Source organism: Bremia lactucae (genome assembly GCF_004359215.1).
Source record: "Bremia lactucae strain SF5 chromosome Unknown BlacSF5_NotPlaced_43_SHOA01000007.1_60626bp, whole genome shotgun sequence".
NCBI lineage: Eukaryota > Oomycota > Peronosporomycetes > Peronosporales > Peronosporaceae > Bremia > Bremia lactucae.
The window spans coordinates 1,704-22,546 of record NW_027152056.1 but is presented as its reverse complement, the minus strand read 5'-3'; the positions used below and the strand labels follow the sequence as shown (position 1 = coordinate 22,546).

Below are 20,843 nucleotides of genomic sequence, written 5' to 3'. Positions count from 1 at the left end.
TACGAATTGAAGGACGGCCCCTTTCCTTCAATTGGACTGTACGGTATCAGGGCAGCGGCTCAGAGTGGCCTGCCAGCAGAAGTGATCTGTGACGCAGAGCGCACTTACAACAAGTTGCGTGAAGATCGTGAGAAAGCGGAAGCATCGTTCAAACAAGTATCGACAAAAAATGGTGTCGGCAAGATTAATAGAAATTTGCTTCACCACTTATATGTGCTTCGATATGCAGACTTAGATTATGCAGGTAAGACAGACTAGCAGTAAGACTGATGACGTGGTTTTAATTAACGATAACTTGGCTTCTAGGTCTTCGGCGCCAACTTCAGCATCTTCGAGCCCGATTTTTAACTCCGACTGCAGAAAGTAGCGGAGCTTGTTGATATATAACACTAGTTCACTGAATTGATCCAAAATTCCGAAAGAATTGGCATCAATAATCTCGGATGAATTTTATCGCCGTGACCAAAGTCATCGTTACAAATTATTTAAAATATTTTAGTCGCCAACTAATTGTGTTCATAAGGGCTTGCGCGTGGATTGGCTAAAACAAAATTATTAACTTACAATTAAGGCTCTAGTGAGTTATTTGAAGGCGCAACTTTTTTTCGAAGTCTTTAAAACTTCCATGCACGTTAATATAATCTGTTTGGGATATTCTGCTCTGATTCATCTTGGCCTGCTGGGACTGTAAATTTAGGTTGCGAATTTGTCTTTCCTTCTAATTGCCCCCGAAGACTAATAATTATTATCGATGTCAATATTGAGATTTATGGGCCATGCTGTTTCATATTTGAATTCATCTCTTCTAGTATGAGCTGCTGCCCTGTGACTGCCGAGCCTGCATGCGAGCAGGCTGACCACATTGGTGCGATGAAAAAGGCTGGTACGACTAACATTTATGTGACGGGCCCCGTTTCCTCCAGTGCCGGTGTCATCGTCTACCCCGACGTTTTCGGCCTAGACAGTGGTCGCACCAAGGCTGATGCTGACACGCTTGGCAAGCTCGGGTATGCGGTGGTGGTCGTGGACATTGCGAATGGCGACTATCTACCAGACATGAATGGTTTCGATGATTGGCTAAAGAAGTACACGTTTGCCGAGCACTTTGGCCCGCGCATCCAAGACGCCGTAAACTATCTAAAAGGAGAAGTAGGCGTTGAGCACATCATCAGCTACGGTATGTGCTGGGGCGCTTGGGTTGGTGCTGTACAGACTACCCAAACTGATCCAATTGTAATTGGACATGTCTCTTTCCATCCCGCGTGGATCGTCGAGAACAAGCTCAAGGGCGCAGGCGCCGTCAACAATCTCGCCGCTGCGGTCAAGGTGCCGCAGCTACTTATGCCTGCTGGAGACGACCCAGAAGAGTTGAAGCCAGGCGGTAGCGTGTACAATATCCTTAAGGCTCGCGAAGACATTGGCTCGAATTCTGACGTGGTGCTATTTGCCGATCAGAAACACGGCTGGGTGCATCGCGGCGACATGAACGACGCCGCCACTAAGACCAGCGTCATGAAGGCCTGGCACACTGCCGTCAAATTTATCCAAACCAATTGCCCTGCGTAAATTCGTACAAATTGACCGACTTAAGAAGACGCGTCACTTTTGCTGCCCAAATGCGATCTTTCAAATAAATTTTCTTTAATTTCATGTTGTTAGATAGTCGACACATACAAATCTCGAAGATGTTGAGGCGTTCAACGCTGGCGCGTCGCGCACTGAGTATTCACGCAACTCGCCTACCCTGCTCTGTGCAAGCGGCTAGGATATTCGAAACGAATACTTGGCAGTATCGCGTTACTTCTTCACCAAAGTGGCAGACGTGGGCGATAGCACTTGCCGCGGCCGGAGCGGCATTAACTGCTGCGGGAAGCGCGGACACTGCGCTGAACGAGGACCATAACGAGTTTGTTAATTGGTCGGCCACACACGTGTGCGTCCCTTACCAGTTTCACGTGCCTGAGACGGTGGATGAAGTGCAGACGCTGCTCCAGACTTATCAAGCCAAGAAACAGAAGCTACGATGCATGGGCGCTGGAGTATCGCCGAACGGCCTGGGATTCTCTAGCAAGGCGGTCGGAAAGGGCAATGTCAACGAGGCGCTTATGACGCTGGCACTTTTTGATAAGATTCTCGACGTGGATAGGACGAAACTCCAGGTAACAGTAGAGACCGGCATTATTGTTGGAGATCTGCTGGACAAATTACGTGCGTACGGTATGACCATGCAAAATGTGGCTTCAATCCGTGACCAGCAGGTAGGTGGAATCTGTCAAGCCGGATGCCATGGCACAGGCGCAGGAATCCCGCCTATTGACGACCAGATCGTCGAAATGGAAATTGTGACTCCTGCTAAAGGCAAGATGACACTTAGTGCTACGCAAGATCCAGAGCTTTTTCTACTGGCCAAGTGCGGTCTTGGCGCACTTGGCGTAGTGACCAAGGTCACCCTGCAGTGTGTTCCCATGCACAAGCTTATCGAGAAGACGTTTGTGATGACGCTGGACGAGATTCGGAAGAACCACAATCGTTGGCTTGTCGAATTCCAGCACCTGCGCTACATGTGGATACCATACACCGATGCAGTGGTAGTGGTGCAATGTCGACGCGCCCAAGAGGAGGACCTGCTGGATGAAACGCAATTCATGTCGCAGAAAAACAGCGACAAGGTACGTATGAAAGCACCGCGCAAGCTGTATTTGGAGCTAACTAACGGCAAGCCCGAGCCAGACTTTCTCGACTGGGGTTTCACAAAGATGCGTGACAAGTTGCTCGAAATTGACCCACTCGATAAGCAGCACGTCATTCGAGTGAATGAAGTGGAAAAACAGTTTTGGATGCTCAGCAAAGGAAGCCGAATAGCGTACTCTGACGATATTATTGGCTTCGATTGCGGGGGCCAACAACTCGTAGAGGAAGTTTGCTTTCCGACCACGGGCACCATAGATCTTGACTTTATGGAAAATCTTTTAAGGCGCATTGACGAAGAAGATATCCCAGCTCATTCGCCGATCGAGCAGCGCTGGACGGCCCGCAGTACGTCCTTTATGAGCCCTGCATCGTCATCTAACCCAGACCAGATATTCTCGTGGGTTGGTGTCATTTTATACTTGCCAACTACAAATAAAGATGCTCGTAAGGCTATCCAAGATTGTTTTATGGATTATTATGCCATGTACCGTGACTTTATGGAACCATTCGGAGCAACCGAGCACTGGGCTAAAATTGAATGGCCCGAGGATGCTGTTGAACGTCAGAAATTGCGCAGTCGTTTAAAAACACGGTATCCACTTGACAAGTTTAAAAAAGCTCGAGATGAGCTTGACCCTCACCACATCTTATCGAACGATATTGTAGACGAGATGTGCGCATAGATCAGCTTTTGTTAAAATTTACCAATTCGTGTTTCTAATTCTTTTTTTAAGCGGCTATAAAGCAACATACTATGAGTGTAACGGGGCACTCCTGACTTGTACTGCTTCTGTACAAGTCCACTTCGCACTGCCTCAGTGCGAGTGGTGCCTCACATCACTTCACGCACACTAGAACGTGCAGAGGAAGACTCTCTTTAAAACACTTGCTTTAAAGAGGGTTGAATGAAAACTGTATCAATATAATAAAGTTCTTCTTGTCTATCTACTTAATACTAACTTAATTATAAAACTAATACAAAATATGTAATAAAGTCTTATCTGTCTTTCTCATTGCGCGCGTCCAGCGTAAAGTAATATTCTTCAAATATTATCTACCTTTTAGATAATATATTAATTAATAACTTTAAGTGTAAATTTCATGTAACGATACACCCCGTTACATCACCCCTCCCTTAATCGACAATCACTCTGACTGTCATTGGGAAGAGTGGTCACTATAAGACCACTTCATTAAAAACGATGTTAATTGGTCAGAACCATCATTTTTTTATTTTATCGCATGGTTAACAACTCCATGCGGTATGCGAATTGTGCGGCGCCTTCGGCTGCGGTTCATGCAGCCGCGGGGGACGCATTATTGTCTCTTGCGGCAGACGTTCCGTCTGCCGTAGTGGCATCTTTTTATGCTACCCTAAATGTTGCGGGTGCACGTGGTGAGTCACCACGTGAGTGCGACCCCTCTTTGGAGGTCGACTACAAATGCGAGTGGAAATTAGAACAGTCGCCTGATCATCGTCAGGCGGCTGACTATGAGCCTTCGAATGAGGAGCTCAATCGGATAGACGTGCTGGTAGCATTCGCTACAGCATGTTCGGTTCCGACGATGAGGATGATTCCTCATCGCCAGTACCGTCTCCCGTGCCGTCACCCGCACATATTTATGTGCGTGGTGATGACGATAGCGTAAGCCATCGTAAAAAACAAGGTCTTGTCGTACCCTGCTTCAGTGGGTACCACTCAGATGAGCGTAGGCAATAAAATTTCTCGTCTTGCCCCTGCGAAGAAGCCGTGGCTTGTGCCCGAGCAGCTAATCAATAGCTTTTCTGGAGAGACTACTCCTCACAGTAAATATTCCTTAATTATTGCGACAAAGCAACATTACTTGATCTCAGCGCGAAGAACTTTTGCGCTGAGGAAGATTTATTATCTCGATACTTTTTCAAGCATCGATGGCATAGTGGCAACAATAAGCGGGATAAAGTCTCGCTTATGCAAGCCTGGAGCGCGTTCATTCGCAATGTCAAAGACGTTGGACGCGTAGCCTGGCTTCAAAGACTTAACGCGATTCGCGTTAAGTTTGAGAAACGAACTCCAACCGGCGCAAGGTATATATTGCATCGGTTGTCACGTGAGGAGGACTTCCGTGCATCACGTGGGGTGATCCCTGTCCGTGTTGTGTTGACAACACAAAACGAGTAAAAGGGGTGTCTATTCCCTTTCTTCGCCCTGGGGAAGGGCTCGCATCTCTATTGAGATGCGTGACGCGATTGACGTTTTGCAATCGATTTACAAGCGCCAGGGGCGCGTGTTTTCTGATGGGCCTTCTGAACCATCGGGTGGGTCTCGTCATACTGGCGGACGAGGCCTCAACGTCAGCAAACAGCTGGGAGCCTCGTTCCCAGCTGTCATGTGAAGGTGGATAGCCGCGACAGCGAACAAAATAACTCGTTCGCTGCCCCTTCACATCGCGGTGGTTCTGGATACGTTCCACAAGGAAACGTTGATCACCGTGGGAACCCACCAATGGTTGTGGTAGAGGAGGGAAAATTAGATCCGAACCGTGTGTCGGATCTAATGTCGAGGATCGACAAAATCGATAACTGCCTCCATGAATTGAAGGAGGGACATGACCACAAGCGCGGCAAGCGTCGCTCGTTGGAGCAGACGGTGCAGGCTAACCATATCGAACGGTTGGAAGACCGTTCGAAGAGTGCGTACTCCATGTTAGAGTACGAACGGAATATCATGCTCTTCGTGATGAGCTGTCTTCCGCTCATCGCGGTTTCAAGAATCTTCGGACTTGGTATGAGAACCTCCAGGTTCAGCATGCGAATCAGGCTCGTGACCACAAGAATCTTTTAGGGGTTCTTGAAAGGGTGGTCAGATCCGTCCTCGGAAGAGACCGCGTACTGATAGTACGGGCGGAGCCGGCCACTGTAAAACGTAGGATGCGTTCGCATCCTACATGTCTCTGCGATGCAGTTCACGGAAAGGCCCAATGAACTTGGGTAGTAGTTTACTGCTACTCACATGAGTGACTACACGCTTAGGTAAGTTTACCGTAGAGAGTAGTACTAGGTCATTAGGTTTGAATGAAAGAGCATTACATTGACAGCTAGATTGCGAGCTTTCGGCTCTGAACCAGGTACAGAGATTTACCGGGCTGGCATCGATGCCGCAAGGTGATCTTGTACCTGGCCGATCAGGGAGGATTCATATCGCATGAAGCCTCAAGCCTTGCATGCAGGACCTCTGGTCCCTGGAAGATAATAAATTTCACGTGCTCAAGCCCGAATAAGTTTTTTTGAGCTTGTCGTAAGCGGCGCGTTGCGCTTCTGACAGTTCTGGAACCTCTTCCATTTTCGTGAGAAATTAGTCTTTTAAAGACTCAGGCGTAGATTTACTACTAGTACTACCAGGTGTAGCGGACCTACCTCGCTCCTAAAGTCAGAGGAAGACTTTCAGACTCATCGAGTGACTTATTTCTATTGGACTATGGGTTTAACTCCTCCGGTTTGGTACGATTTATGTAAGCTTGAGGTATCCTTGTTGACGGGATTTACGGGTTCGTTGACCATGTGTCTCTGGCTGATGAGTTGACTTAGTCAGCCTTGTTCCTAGAGATCAATGCGGATGCCTTAGGTCGGTCGTAGACGGTGTATTTCTATTGGGGACTAGTTTATTTAAGTCTTTGAGTCTGAATACCTTGTCTATAATTACATGGGTTCGGCCCTGAGTTTTATCGGCTGGTACTTCATTTGTTACTCTTGTTGAATGGGATTTAAGTAATTCATTGTTTTTGTGATGGTCTTCGGGTAATTCGAAGGTAAAGTCCATAACTACGGATTGTCCCCATTGCCGGTAGGTTAGGTGTTTGAGAGTTTACGTGATGATGGTTTAGGGTTAGGTTTTTACATAGCTGAGGGTCTTTAGTTCGCAGATCTATACTGGCTGTGTCAGTAAAAGTCTCGTTTTATTGTTATTTTAGTTTTCTACGTCACGATCTATTTTTTGGTGCACTTATTATTTATTTATGATTTGTATGGCGCCTCCTTGCGCGTTTGACGACGTGTGATACGTTGGGTGTTGCTTTAGGCTTAAATCAACTAACCGTTGATGTTGTGTTTTATTGGATGACTATTATTAAATTTGGTAGTCTTTGAACTATTTATGGGATGATTCATCAGATGATCCTTTTGACTCTTAGTGTACTTATCTTCTGGTATGCTTTCTTTATTCCTCTTATAAGGTTGATGACAGAACACTTGAAATGAGTGTTGCAACAGGGCGGGATTATTTTCCTGTTGGAATGCGCAGCCGACTCGAAATCGGGTCGGCGTGAAAACGCATCAGCGACGACATTAAGTCGTCCTGGGTTATAATTCACGGAGAAATTATACTCCGCGAAGAAGAATAGCCACCTCGCCATTTTTTGCAAGGGGTGTGGGCTATTAACGGCCGTGCGTAATGACGCATGGTCCGTATATACGATGAACGGTATATCTCCGATGAGATAGACCCTAAATTTAGCCAATGCATATTTCATGGCAAGGAGTTCCTTGTCATGCACTGGGTAATTGCGTTCAGCTGGTTGCAGCTGACGCGATTGGTAACAGACGACGCGCTCCGCGCCATCTGTATCGTATTGCATTAACGCACAGCCGATTGCGAAATCGCTGGCGTCACAGACCACATGGAATGGTCTGTCTTGATCTGCAATCGCCAAGATGGGCGATTGCATCAAGCTTTGCTTGCTACCCTCGAAGAAACGCTGGCAATCAGCGCTCCATGACCGCTTTACATTTTCTTCAACAAGAAGAAAGATGTACTGTCATTTTGGCATAATTGCGTGAGTACTTGCGCAGGTACGCCGCTAGGCCGAGGAACTTTCGAAGTCCCTTTACATTGACTGACACAGGCCAATCGGTAATCGCCTTGATCTTTTCCGGATCCGGGAGTACACCGTCTTTACCCACGATGCACCAAAAAAGTGGGTATTTCGCTTGCAGCGAATATACACATCTTGAGATTTGCATACAACTTGTGCTTACGCATAAGTGTATGAACCTTTCGGACGTGAGTACGATGTACTTTAACGTCCGACTTTCCATTCATGGCTCTTCTTGAACGAAGACATCATCAAAATAGCTCGGTGCGAATCCCACACCGACCTTAACAGACTGGTTACACATCTGTTAAATGTCGCAGAGATATGACTTGTTCCTGTTGTATGACTAGCCACTCCCATAGCAAACCGCTTGAGGTGCTTTCTGCCTGTGAACGGGATATCCTGCTCGCGCATAAGGATCTCTTAGAATCCGTCCATCAGATCCATTGCCTAAACGATAGTACTCTTTGACATGCCATCAATGTTTACGTCTTTTCATAGTATTGGTGTTTGAGCCGGTACTGTTGCAGCGTTCAGCTTATTGAACGCATGCACAATACGCCATCCTCCTGTTGCTTTGCACACAAAAAAGGTCGGAGAGCAATGTGAGGAGGTTGACTCCCTCACATGGCCCGCTGCCAAGCGATCAGCAAAATATTTGTCGATCGCTAATACTTGTTCACGAGGCAATCGCCATTACTTCATGACACAGTATTTCGAACCTGGAATCTGGTCGATTTCACGTCGATTACCTTTATCTTTAGGCAACTCGCACGGTACTGATTCGGTAAGACATCCTAAAATTCTAAAAATCCTTATATAAAGGGTCAGTCTTCAAAGTCCCCTAGGAGTAGGACGTAAAACGTTTAATCCGAGTCTTCTCATCGAGGACAGTTTGTTCATCGATGAGCTGCTGAGAATCCGTTCGTTCTCAAGAAATTCTATTGCCGACCAAATATCGGTCACATGGTTGTCATTTGTGACAAGTACGAAGGTCTGCTTGACTTTGCCACTACGCAGATCACACAAGAATTGTTTCCGATCAAGCGTTGGCAGTTGAGTTATCTCCGAACTTCGGAGGCGCTATAAGATCAAGTGTATAAACGCCTACACTTGATCCATTGTTTACGGAGACATTAATTGTCTCAGATTCCTCTTTGGAACTTATTCCAAATGTACCTGGGAACCTTTGACCAACCTTTTTCCACAGATTCTTGGGAACTTATTCCCACAAGTTTTATTTGGGGAGTAACCTCCTCAACTGCCTCTAGCTGTGGTTGCGCTACTACAGCGAGATCCTTTACGATCGACTCTCCAGTCGATAAAGGACTTTCGCACTGCCTCTTATAGACAGGCGTTTCAAATGATGCTCTCCAAGCAATCATTCTTGCTTCTTACCATTTAATTGATTCGAATGGTCGAACTTCGACGCTGCCTGTGCTTGTGCACAGCCGTCGGTAATTATGTCCACGTCACAATGGTGGACCTTCAATGCTGCATGTGCTTGTGCACAGCCGTCGATATCTAACTCCACAGTGTGATGGGTCGTCGCACTGATGTCTTGTGCAGTCGTACGAACGAACCACAAGAAAGGCCATCGCACTCACTCGTATGACATTGACATACTTCTGGATGCTCCAAGACGTTCATCAGTTGGCCATCTGATGAACAAGAGACAGGTATCGTCACGGCTTGATGCTGCCAGTTTATACATGGCTCGTACTTTCCAAGCCATAGTAATCCAAGGATGGTATCAAATTTGTCATCCAAATCTAGTACGATGAAATCATCTTCGTACTGTTTACCATTTAACGTGTATTGGATATCAATTACACGTTTCTTTTCTGTTGCAGATGCGCCTGTTGCTAGGCGCACTGTCATTCTCGTTAGACAGATATCGCGCTCAATAAATTTGAGTCTGCGATCTTCTAGCGATTGGCGTCTAATAATGCTCGACGCCCCACAATCGACTAGGGACTTAAGTGGCAATTTATTTGACACTAATATTTGAAGGTGATCAGGTTTACCTCATCCCCCGGGGCAGTTACACACAATGTTGGTGTGTAAGAGCAACTTATGTCAAAAGCCCTGCAAATCCTTTTGACGTTGCCGGATCAGTAAAGCGCTCCGCACGGTCTAACGCCGACCGTTTTTTTTACATTCCGCCTCGCCGTTGCGATTTCGCGACAGCGTCGGATCCGCGTCCTCCGCCGTTCCTAGCGAGGTCGGTCTTTTCGCTCAATTGATTTAGGCACTGGCCGTGGTGCACCAAACTCATAGCCGTAGTGTCCCATCTATCGACAACGATTACATTTTTGTCAGCGTTTGTAACTTGAAGAGCGAGATTTTTCGCTCTCTACATACGAGAGATCCATGGGTTCCAGACCTCCGTTTTCTTGTCGTCTTGGTCGACGATAAGCCCAGAGTTCTCCTGTTCCGCTATAGAGATCGCTTGGTAAAGCGGCTCTAATTTTAGCAGGAACAGATTGGTCTTAACAGGGCTGTCTGCAATACCTTTAATAAAAACAGTTACCTGTGTATGTCATAAAGTGAATGACTAACGATCCAACTGATCAGGTATCGTGTATGTTGGCCATAAGCGTGAATGTCACGCTAGCCCTGATTCAAATCCAGGAGCTCGGCTCGAGCTCGGAATCCGGCACGTGGCAGCTTGAATTTTTGTCTGAGTCGGGTCTTAAAGACCGCATACGACCCAAAGTCCAATGGGTCGTGAAGCTTGAGCCCCAAGGCCCAAGATTTGGCACGTCCGGCTAAGTTGGGCATGTCACATTTCACTCTCGTCGCATCATCACTGATACGTCGAGCTTCAATGGCGTCGTCTAATTTTACGAACAAATCTTAAAAGGAAGTCGCCTTCGACTGCCTTAAGCTTAGAGATTTCGATTTTTAAGCTTTCCGGTCGACGCGGATGCGTCGGCCCATTAGCAGCTTGTAAATGCTGCCGCCTCAACAGTTCAAATGGTTTAGCACCCTGTTCTCTCAACATTTTCGCGTATTGAGAGCCTTGCTGGTGAAATAAGGCTACTTTTTTCCTTCACGCGTTGCGTGATAGCCATTTGAGGCGATGGAAAACTCCTTCCTTCTTCATCCAACATGTCCATGTTGGATGGAACGTGCGTAGGTCGTTGTACGGACTACGAAGTGTTATCAGGTGTAACCGGGCACCTTTCACTAGTACTGATAAGTACTAGTTAATCTTGCACTGATTAAAGTGAAGGTGAGGTGCATTTTCACGTGCACAAAGATACAAAGGAAGGTTTCTATGAAGCTAAGGGTCTTTAGCTTAAAGGTCTAGACTAACGCTTCAGACTAGAGTAAAAGTATAATTTGTATTAATATATTTAGTTTTCTACGTAACGATCTATTATCTACTACTGCACTTATTATTTATTTGACTAATTATGTATGGCGCCTCCTTGCGCATCTCACAATCGTGTCCAATAACGGTTGGGGGATTGATTTAGGCTTAAATCAACCAATCCATAGAGCTAACGTTTTATTGCATCAATATTATCAAATTTGGTAGTATTAGAACTACTTAAGCGAAAATTCATAAAGATAATAATTTTGTACTTCTTTAGTAGAATAAACTCACAGGAAATAATATCTATGATTCCTCTTATTGAAAATTATATTTACGTAACGGACACCCCGTCACCCCCCCCCTTAAGCAACAGTCACTATAGTGACTGATATAGGGTGACAAGAAATATTATTATGTCTTTCCCTGTAAATTTGCATTATGATTTTTAATAAAAATACCGATTTTTTTATTTATTGATTGTGAATCATCTCCCACGGAGACATCATCAGATGACTCACCACCAAAGAGGTCCGACGAGTCGAACAATCTCATCATAACCTCTCTGGTTGTTACATTAGAACCCAAGGTTTAACGGACTCGGCCCCGGGTGATTCGGGTGCCTTTACTGTAGACACTGAGTCGTGCGATGCCGGTGACTTGGTTCAGTCACCTACAATTGGTGTAGCAGGTGACTTGTCACCGTCACCTGCAATGTCATCAACAGATGACATGTTCCAGTCACCTCCAATGGGAGCAGGAGGTGACGCATTCCCCGCAGTAAACGCATTGGCGTCTACTAAACATTTGCATTACCAAGAGCTGCACTGACCCGTGCAGCTGCCAGCTTTGCGGCCTCGCGGGCAACGCGAACAGACTTATTAGTCGCCATGTTGATTCTGGTCTGCACCTTTAAAACAGCATGGGCATGAGTCCCTCCACGAGAGGCAAGGAATTTCTGCCTCTAGACTTACGGCGCAACTTAAAGCGTGCACCGACTACGATCCGTTTCTCGAAACGTTTACGGAAAGCATTTGGCTTGTCAAACCAGACCTCACGGCCTATGTTTTGTACATTCTGTACAAAGGCTGTCCAAACTTGGACCAAAGATTTGATATCCTTTGCTCGTTTAGAAGTGTACAACCGATGCTGAAAAAAGGCATCGATGAAGAATTATGTCTCATCCTCACCAGGCTTGTGAAGCCTGGATGAGTCGAATAGCCAAATATGATATCGATCGTTGGTCATACCAGACCAACGAATAAGGCTATTCTTAGAGGGCGACCTAGGCCTCTTTTCAGGAGCGAACCGCAACGTATTGCGGTCCCTCCCCTGTTGAGGCTTATGTTGACGCTAACGCTAACTTGGCCCTTGGAGCGATCCCTAAAATTAGTCCTTTCCTGGTAAAGCAAACTAGCACCACCAGCAGCACTTTTCCTTCGCGACCACTTAGTTCCAAGTGACGCATACTAACGTCACCGGAGTGAGGTCTTGCCCCTAAGGAAGCATTTTCTCTCAAAGATCCTCATTGAAGAACGCTTGTTTCTATCGAGATGCGTCAAGGGATTGAGAACCTCCAATCCTTTACGAGGAAGCGCTCGTTCTCCGATGGACCTTCTGTCGAGGAGAATGGGACTCGTCGTACTGCAAGACGAGACCCGTAACGCCCAAGATCAGTTGGGAACGAGGTTCCCAACTATCATGCGAGGGTGGATACCCTCGCCAACGAACGAGATAATTCGTTCCAAATCCCTATTCCTCACGGTGATTCGAGAAGCTTTCAACAAGAAAACGCTTCTCACCACTCGAATCGGGAGGAAGGGTTCACCCCATTCGATCAACATCGTGATTTGGATTACACCCTTTTTTATTTGAGGAATGATATTGGTCACGAGCGATCCTGTCGCCGCGAGTTAGCATTGACCGTAAATAATGTTTTTCGTGACCAGTTGATAAATTGTGCGCAGGTTGCGACGGATCAACTGGGGAACGAAAGGACACATTAGTCCCTTCAAAACGACCTCGTGACATCTCGTCAGAAGATCTCGATTGGAGGAAAGAGTGGATCGTCTGGTTCAAGAGAATCAGACTCTGTTCCGTAACAATAAGGCTTTGGCTCGGAACCATCAGGCTTTGGCGGATGCCCTTGACCGTTCCGGTGTAATCCGGAATCGGAAGAAGCCTCGTACTGATGGTACGGGCGGAAACGACATAAAAACGTTAAATGCGAACGCATCCGACGAGGCAGCTCGATCGTGTACGCATTGCCTTTGCGATGTAGTACCCGGAAACGGGCCGATATATCTGGGCAGAAATTTACTACTGCCTACATTCGTCACTACATGTTTTGGTAAGTTTATCGTAGACATAAGAACTAGGTTATTAACAATAAATGAAAGCATATTTGCTCTTCCATTTTTGTCAGAGTTCCATTTCTGTCGAGCCACCTCATCAGCGATACAATTCTTTACGAAACGGACCACTGCTTCTCTAGCTAACAGGAAATCAGCTGCTAACTCGGACTTTTAAATGTTTTCAGTGCGACCGGCTCACACTGCAGAGATATCAATCTCTTCATTATTGAGAGTATCATCGTACTCATTAATAATAATGTTTTCGATGCTGAGTCTTTCAGCATCGTTGTCAAGTCAGTGATAGCATTATTATTATTATGAATTTGTCTACTTCAACGTTACTTAAATCAACATTGGTATCCTTCGCATTGACCTTAGGGCTAATGCGTGATGAGCACGAGCTAACAGGTTTTTTGCTCGAGCGAGTTCCCCCCTGAATAAGAGTTACTCTCAAACAGGGTAGGTATAGGTGGGTGGCGTAAGCCTTCGGTGCATGCTTTGTAGATGCATGCACAAAACTGTTGATGGCAAATTCCACCATCGGCAATTACTCGCTCAAACTCTTAAAAGAGTGGACGTATCCGCGAAGTATCTCTTCAAGAATACGATTTATTCGCTCCGTCTGACCATCTGTTTCAGGATGATCAAAAGTTGATATTTTCAACTGTGTTCCAAATGATTTAAACACAGTTTGTCAAAATTTCGCCGTGAAGCTAGGGTCTCGTTCTGAGACCAGTTCGCGGGGTAACGCATGGAGTCGAAATATCATGTCAACAAAGACACGACCACAGCCTTTGGCTGTGGTCGACTCCGGTACTGCAGCAAGATTACTGTTTTGCTAAAACGATCAACAAAAATAAGAATACAATTATTCTTATGTTCGTCGTCGGGAAATCCGAAGACAAGTCCATGGATTCAGATTGCCAACGCTCTGCCGGAACAGGCAGATGTTGAAACGGAGCACGAGATGGAGCACTGGGCTTCACCCGTTGACAAATTTCGCAAGCACGTATGTACTTGGGGACGAAAGCATACTGGCGTGGCCAGTAGATGTCGCAGCTTATTGTGAGATAGGTCTCCTCACGTCCACGATGACCACTTATTGGTGCATCGTGGCACTCATGTATGATGCGTAAACGCATATCATTATGGGTGGGGATGATGACACGAGGTTTGTCGTTAGCAATAACTGTGTAATACAGTGACCCATTGCGTGTTGTGAATCGATCTGTTGAGGATCCATACAATTTCGACAATCCTTTTAGGGATTGTTGGGATGGATTTTTAAGGTTATCCATCAGCCCTTTGAGAGCCGTATCTTCTTGATAAGCTCTTCTAACGTCGTCGAGTAATGTTGACGACGGAACACTTATTGTTGCAACAGTGGGCTTATGCTCACTGTTGATTTGCGCAGCCGGATCAAAATCAGGCCGGCGTGAAAGAACATCAGAGACGACGTTAAGTCTTCCTGATTTATAAACTCCACAAAGAAGCTATACTCCGCGAAGAAAGACAACCATCTCGCGATTCTTTGCGAAAGGTGTGGACTGTTTACGACGGTAAGTGAAGACGCATGGTCCGTATATACAATAAACGGTCTATCTCTCAAGAGATAGACCTAAACTTAGCCAGTGCATATTTCATGGCAAGGAGCTCCTTGTCATGCACTAAACAGTTGCTTTTAGCTGGTTGAAGCTGACGCAATTGATAACAGACGCTGCGCTCTGCGCCGTCTGTGTCATATTGCATTAACGCATAGCCGATTTCACAATCCCTGGCGTCACAGACCACATGAAATGGTCGGTCTTGGTCAACAATCGCCAGGATTGGCGAATGCATCAAGCTTGCTAATACCCTCAAAAGAACGCTGACAATCTGCGTTCCATGAGCACTTCACATGTTTTTTTTTCAACTAAAGAAGAAATTATGTACTATCATTTCGGCGTTATTGCGTAAGTACTCGTGAAGGTACGCCGCTAAGCCGAAGAACTTTCTAGGTCCCTTTACATCGGCTGGCACAGGCCAATCGGTGATTACCTTGATATTTCCGAATCCGGGCGTACACCGTGTTTAATCACGATGAACCCAAGAAGTGGTACTACGCTTGCAGCGAATTTACACTTCTTGAGAAATGCATACAACTTGTGCTTACGCATAAGTGTAAGAACATTTCGGACGTGGGTACGATGTACTAGAGTTCGACTTTTCATTTTGCGTATGGATAAAGGCGCTCGATACGAAACAGACCTGATATCAGGTTCGAAATACTGTGTCATGAAGCAATGGCCATTGCCTCGTTAACAAGTAATAGCGATCGACAAATTCTCTGCCGATCGCTTAGCAGCAAGCCATGTGAGGAATCATCTTCTCCACATAGCTCTCCGACCTTCTGTGTGCGTTAAGCAACAGGAGGATGGCGGAATGTGCATGCATTCAATGATCGCTGCAACGGTAACGGCTCAAACGCCGATACTACGAAAGGATGTATTCATTGAAGGTATGTCAAAGAGTATAGTCTTATCGTCAATGGGTCTGATGGATGGATTCTATCAAATCTTTATGCGCATACAAAATATCCCGTTCACAGCAGTAAGCACACCAAGGGGTATTATATGGGAGATGACAACTACGTGGATGATATTCGGTCGGCAATAGTATTTTTTGAGAACGAACGGGTTCTGAGCAACCCATCGATAGACGAAAGTTTTCTTGATGAGAAGACTCGGATTGAACGTCTTACGTCCCAATCCTGGGAGCCTTTGAAGACAAACCCTTTTTATAAGGATTCAATAGAAATTAAGGATGTCTTCCTGAATCAGTACCGTGCGAGCTGATGACCATGCTATGGCCGAACACATCTGTTAAATGTCGCAGAGACATTTCTAAGTCCCTGTGGCATGACTGACAAGTACGCAGATCTGCTTGACTTTGCCACTACGCATGTAACGGGGCACACATCGGTTGGAGAACCGTTATTGTGGTACATTTGCTTTATGGGTAAAATACCCTTTATCTAATTTTTGAACAGTTTTTTTTTAGTTACTTAAATCCCATTTATTATGGGTAACAAATGTGGTCGCCGCCAGGTATAGATCTGGCGGCCAAACTCTATTTTAATTACCTAGTATAAGATTTTAGATTTTAATAATTAAATAAAGTGCAGTTCCCCTTTTGATCTTAAAGCGTTAAGTGCCTTCCTAAGGCTTGCGCATTAATATGTAAGAGATAGAAGCTTTCTAAGGTATATCCTCTTGGGCACTAGTTGCCACTTGGTTCTACAAACCCTTGAATTCCTTCAACAAGGATTCCTTAAGCTTTTGTAGCTTGTACGACTCCCTGAGTTGTTAAACCCATTAGTTCAATAGAACTAAGTGACTCTCTGAGTCTGAAAGTCTTCCTCTGACTTTAGGAGCGAGGTAGGTCCGCTACACCTGGTAGTACTAGTAGTCAATCTACGCCTGAGTCTTTAAAAGACTAATTTCTCACGTAAATGGAAGAGGTTCCAGAACTGTCAGAAGCGCAACGCGCCGCTTACGACAAGCTCAAAAAAACTTATTCGGGCTTGAGCACGTGAAATTTATTATCATCTAGGGACCAGAGGTCCTGCATGCAAGGCTTGAAGCTTTCATGCGGTACGAAGCCTCTCTGATCAGTCAGATACAGGACCATTTAGCGGTATTTATGCCAACCCGGTACATCTCTGTACCTGGCTCAGAGCCGAGGGCTCGCCCCCTAACTGTAAATGTGAAAACATTTGAGGGAAAAGAGGGAGAGAATCTCCCTTTTGGATTAAGCAGATCGAAATTTCCATTGATTCCGCCTTGTTCTTAACAGACCGGCAAAAGGTGGATATGGCCATTTCCAAACTTGGAGGTAGAGCCATGGAGTGGCCACTATCGTGCAGCACGTCCAAATACGACGCTTTTCCCTAATGGTATTCGCTAAACCAGCAAATGACCAGCATGTTTGCATCGCCTGATCAGGCCTTTCGCATGCAGGCACGGCTCCTAGCGACTCAACAGGGTAAGAGAACCCTAGGGGAATTTGTCCAGGAGTTGAGAACTCTCATTGCATCTATGCATCAAGACCCGGTGCAAGAAGCAATTGTGGTGACCATCTTTATGGGGGGTCTCAATGAGGGCGTTGCCCGGACGGAATTGTTCCGATCTCATCCGGCTACGTTCAAAGAGGCAGTTGCCATAGCGCTACGCGCCGAGTTTGACTTTAAGTCTGCTCGCGTAAGCACGCCTGTCTACCGAACAAGCTCTATGAGCACATGGGTTCCGTCTAATAGAGCGGAACCTTGGCGAGTCCGTATGACCTCATCCTAGGATGGATTTAAGCCTCGTTGAGGAAGGAGAAGAGGCACTACAAGCTGTGGAACAGCATAAGACCATCCGTAGATGTTATATGTGCGAAAGCACGAAACATTTACGCCCTGCCTGCCCTCTTCGAAATTCGCGTAAAGCTCTAAAGAGTTCAGCTCCGACCTATACCAGAGATCTGGTACGGTGCGGGAAAACGTCGTTACCCAAAAGGTGCGGGAAAACGTCGATACCCAGTAGGTGCGGGTGCCCTACGGGGGAAGACCTAGGCTCTGTTGAACATCGAGGAGGTGCGAGTAAACAGAACCTAGCCCCAATTAGCTCAGTGTTCAATGGCACGGGGCGAGAGTACAAGCCTGGCTTGCTAGTCGCTCAAGCGACTGTAAAGGGCTTTGATAAGCCGTGGTCAATTTTAATTGACTCAGGAGCGTCTTGCAATTAAGCTCGACGCCTTTTCCTTGAAGGAAGTCAACAATAAATTGAGGCGCTTAGAGCGCATAAAGGTGATACAATCACTGTTCGCTGAGCGACTGGGACTCGTGTCACTGTTCCCAAGTTCCAATGAACTTAATATAAAGTTTCTGGACTTTGAAAGTATGGAACGCTGTCTCGTCCTTGATTTGGATTCGAGATATGATCTCATCCTTGGTATGGCCTGGAGTAAACACCATGAGCCATGGATCGATTGGAGGTCTAAGACCTTAGGCACCACGCGCAATGTTACTAGCAAAGTTTTGGAGAGTCATGAACCCACCTTTGCTAGGCAACAAAAGCGCTATCGGCGCGGATCATTGAATGAGGCTGTCAGTGTTTTAGACATTGGCATGTCTGAGTTAACAAACGCTAATGTTAATAAAACATTAATTATGTGCCCGACTCAGCAGAAATAAGTGGAACGGCACGTACTCCGTCGAGTGACACTCGTTATAATAACGATTCACTAAATGCTGAAAGCATTGTTGGCCTAAGGCCGAATCATCAAGGGTGCAATATCACTGAGATACGTGGAGTGGCACGTCTAAGTCCACCGAGTATGGTCGGCCGAGGTGGCACCATACTGAGTGTCAATAGTGACACTATTGGCGGTTCGCCAGGGCATTTGAATCAAACCTATCTTATGCTCGTAAAGCGACACGTAAGCGTTCGCTGGATAAGGAGGTTGATTTACCTAACTCCTTGTCGGATGTCAAATTAGACACCATGTCTTGAATAGAACCAAACCAGGCTGGAAAATTCGGGGACGTGAATGTCCCGGCCTCTTAGAGGCGTATTGTCTCCACTCCAAGACAGGATGGACACGAAGCGTGTATACCCTCACCAAGTGATACGAGTGAGCAATTACATACGCTTGTAAATGGCGTAACCGGTAACATTGAAGAGGAAGTTAGCCTTGCGGTAATCCCCTCGTTACATGCTCTTTTAGAGCTAGACGAAATGTCTATTGATGAGTGCGGTGAGCCTCAAAAGCTGGTGACTTATCTGAAACGGTGGTCATTTGACCTATGGTTGAGTTAAACTCATCGTCACTTCTCGACGAAGCTGTCCTGGATGACACAAAAGCTGCACTTAGTGCGCGAAGTGGGTCATCGATCCTTAAAGATCCTACGGATCCCTTATTATTCCTTAATTAAGGAATCCCAAGATGTGGTATGTAATAACCCACAATCTGTTTTACCTCCGGATAGAGGTGTTCGTCATAAAATTGACTTGGTTCCGGGAACCAAATACTGTGACACAAGACAATGGCCTTTACCAAGGGAGCAGTGTGACGTCATTGACGATTTCTTCCGTGCTAAGCACGAGGCTGGAATGGTACGAGAGAGCAAATGTCCTCATTCGACACCGACATTTTGTGTCAAAAAGCTAATGGTAAACAGCGCATTGTACATGCTTACAATAAGCTTAATGCTGCCACTATACCAGCACAAACTCCCATTCCTAGAAAGGATGTTCTATAGAACAATATAGGGGGATGTACAATGTACAGTATTCTTGACTAAGTTGATGGTTACTACCAACTGCTCATGCGAGCTAGCGATATCCCGCTTACAGCGGTTACCACCCAAGTGGAATGCTTAGGGAGTGGTTCGGTATGCCACAAGGGCTTCACAACGCCCCGGCAACATTGAATCGTCTAGTAACGCAACTGTTCCGCCCTCATCGAGGTTACGCACAGACTAATTTCGATGACATTTTTGTCCATAGCCGTGCGGACCAGGGTCGGTCGGATATGGAAAACCATTTTGACCATTTGCGAGCAGTGCTCGAGTGTATGCGCACAAAACAGATTGTATGCCAATGCATCTAAATGCATTTTAGCACAGACGAAATTTTTTTTAGGATGCTTCATTGGAAAGCGAGGCCTTAGAGTGGATCCCGCTAAGGTAAAAGCCATAGTTGATTGACCGGTTCTTAAAAGCCAAAAGGATTTGCGTAATTGGGTCTCGCCAATTAATTACACAAATACAGCGAAAAATTACGCTGATTTGGCTAGGCCATTATCTAATCTCCTTAAAAAGGATACAGAATGGTGCTGGACTAGCACCGAAAATAATGCTTTTCGACCAGTTAAGGATAGTCTCATGTGCTAAGCATACCGATACCATTTATTCTGAGCCAGCCCATGCCCCGATTCTGGCACTGCCAAGCACAAATTGGCCTTTTAAGTGTCGTCTGTGACGAATCAGATTTTGCCATTGGCAGTGCTCTGTTACAAACAGATGTTGATGGGCATGAACGTGTTATTGCGTTCGAGTCTAGACAGCTTAAAGCTGCGGAAAAGAACTAATCAGTTCATGACAAAGAGTTACTTGCTATGAAGTATGCTCTCGCCAAATTCAGAGTTCGTCTGATAGGCTCTAAGCCGTTTGTGATATGGACAGATCACGCGTCATTACGCACGGCGACTAAGTCGCCTTAACCCATGCAGAGAATGGCCCGATGGCTATCTTTTTTCATCAAATACAACTTCGAGGTTTAGTATAAACTTGACAAGCAGAATGCTTTGGCCAATGCGTTATTACGCAGGCCGGATTATGAGCTCTCTCATTTAACGACTATCATGTCGCCTATTGCTGACTTAATCCGTCTGGCTTAAGCCAAGGATGAACAGTGTGTAGCTCTGCTACGAGCTTTAAAGAACTCTGACTCGGGTTTTAAATTGCCGGCACGTTTGCGCGCAAGGTTATGTCGATTGTTTATCGATAAAGACCTATTGCTTTATTGCGCGGACGCTGTGGATCCTCCACCTGTCGTTGTTCCTCATGTTGAGAATTTAAAGTACCGAATCTTCTATGAGGC

General features: G+C 45.9%; 2 protein-coding genes across 2 annotated transcripts; both read left to right on the top strand.

The window, feature by feature from the left end:
* Positions 1-810: 810 nt before the first annotated feature.
* Positions 811-1,566, top strand: CCR75_006643 (uncharacterized protein; the record flags this gene model as incomplete). The annotated part of the gene is made up of 1 exon (XM_067964711.1): positions 811-1,566. One exon carries the CDS (start codon positions 811-813, stop codon positions 1,564-1,566), a length of 756 nt encoding a protein of 251 aa, XP_067820523.1.
* A 119-nt stretch (positions 1,567-1,685) lies between these two features.
* Positions 1,686-3,357, top strand: CCR75_006642 (uncharacterized protein; the record flags this gene model as incomplete). The annotated part of the gene is given in 2 exon segments (XM_067964710.1): positions 1,686-3,283; positions 3,300-3,357. 2 exon segments carry the CDS (start codon positions 1,686-1,688, stop codon positions 3,355-3,357), a joined length of 1,656 nt encoding a protein of 551 aa, XP_067820524.1.
* Positions 3,358-20,843: the final 17,486 nt, after the last annotated feature.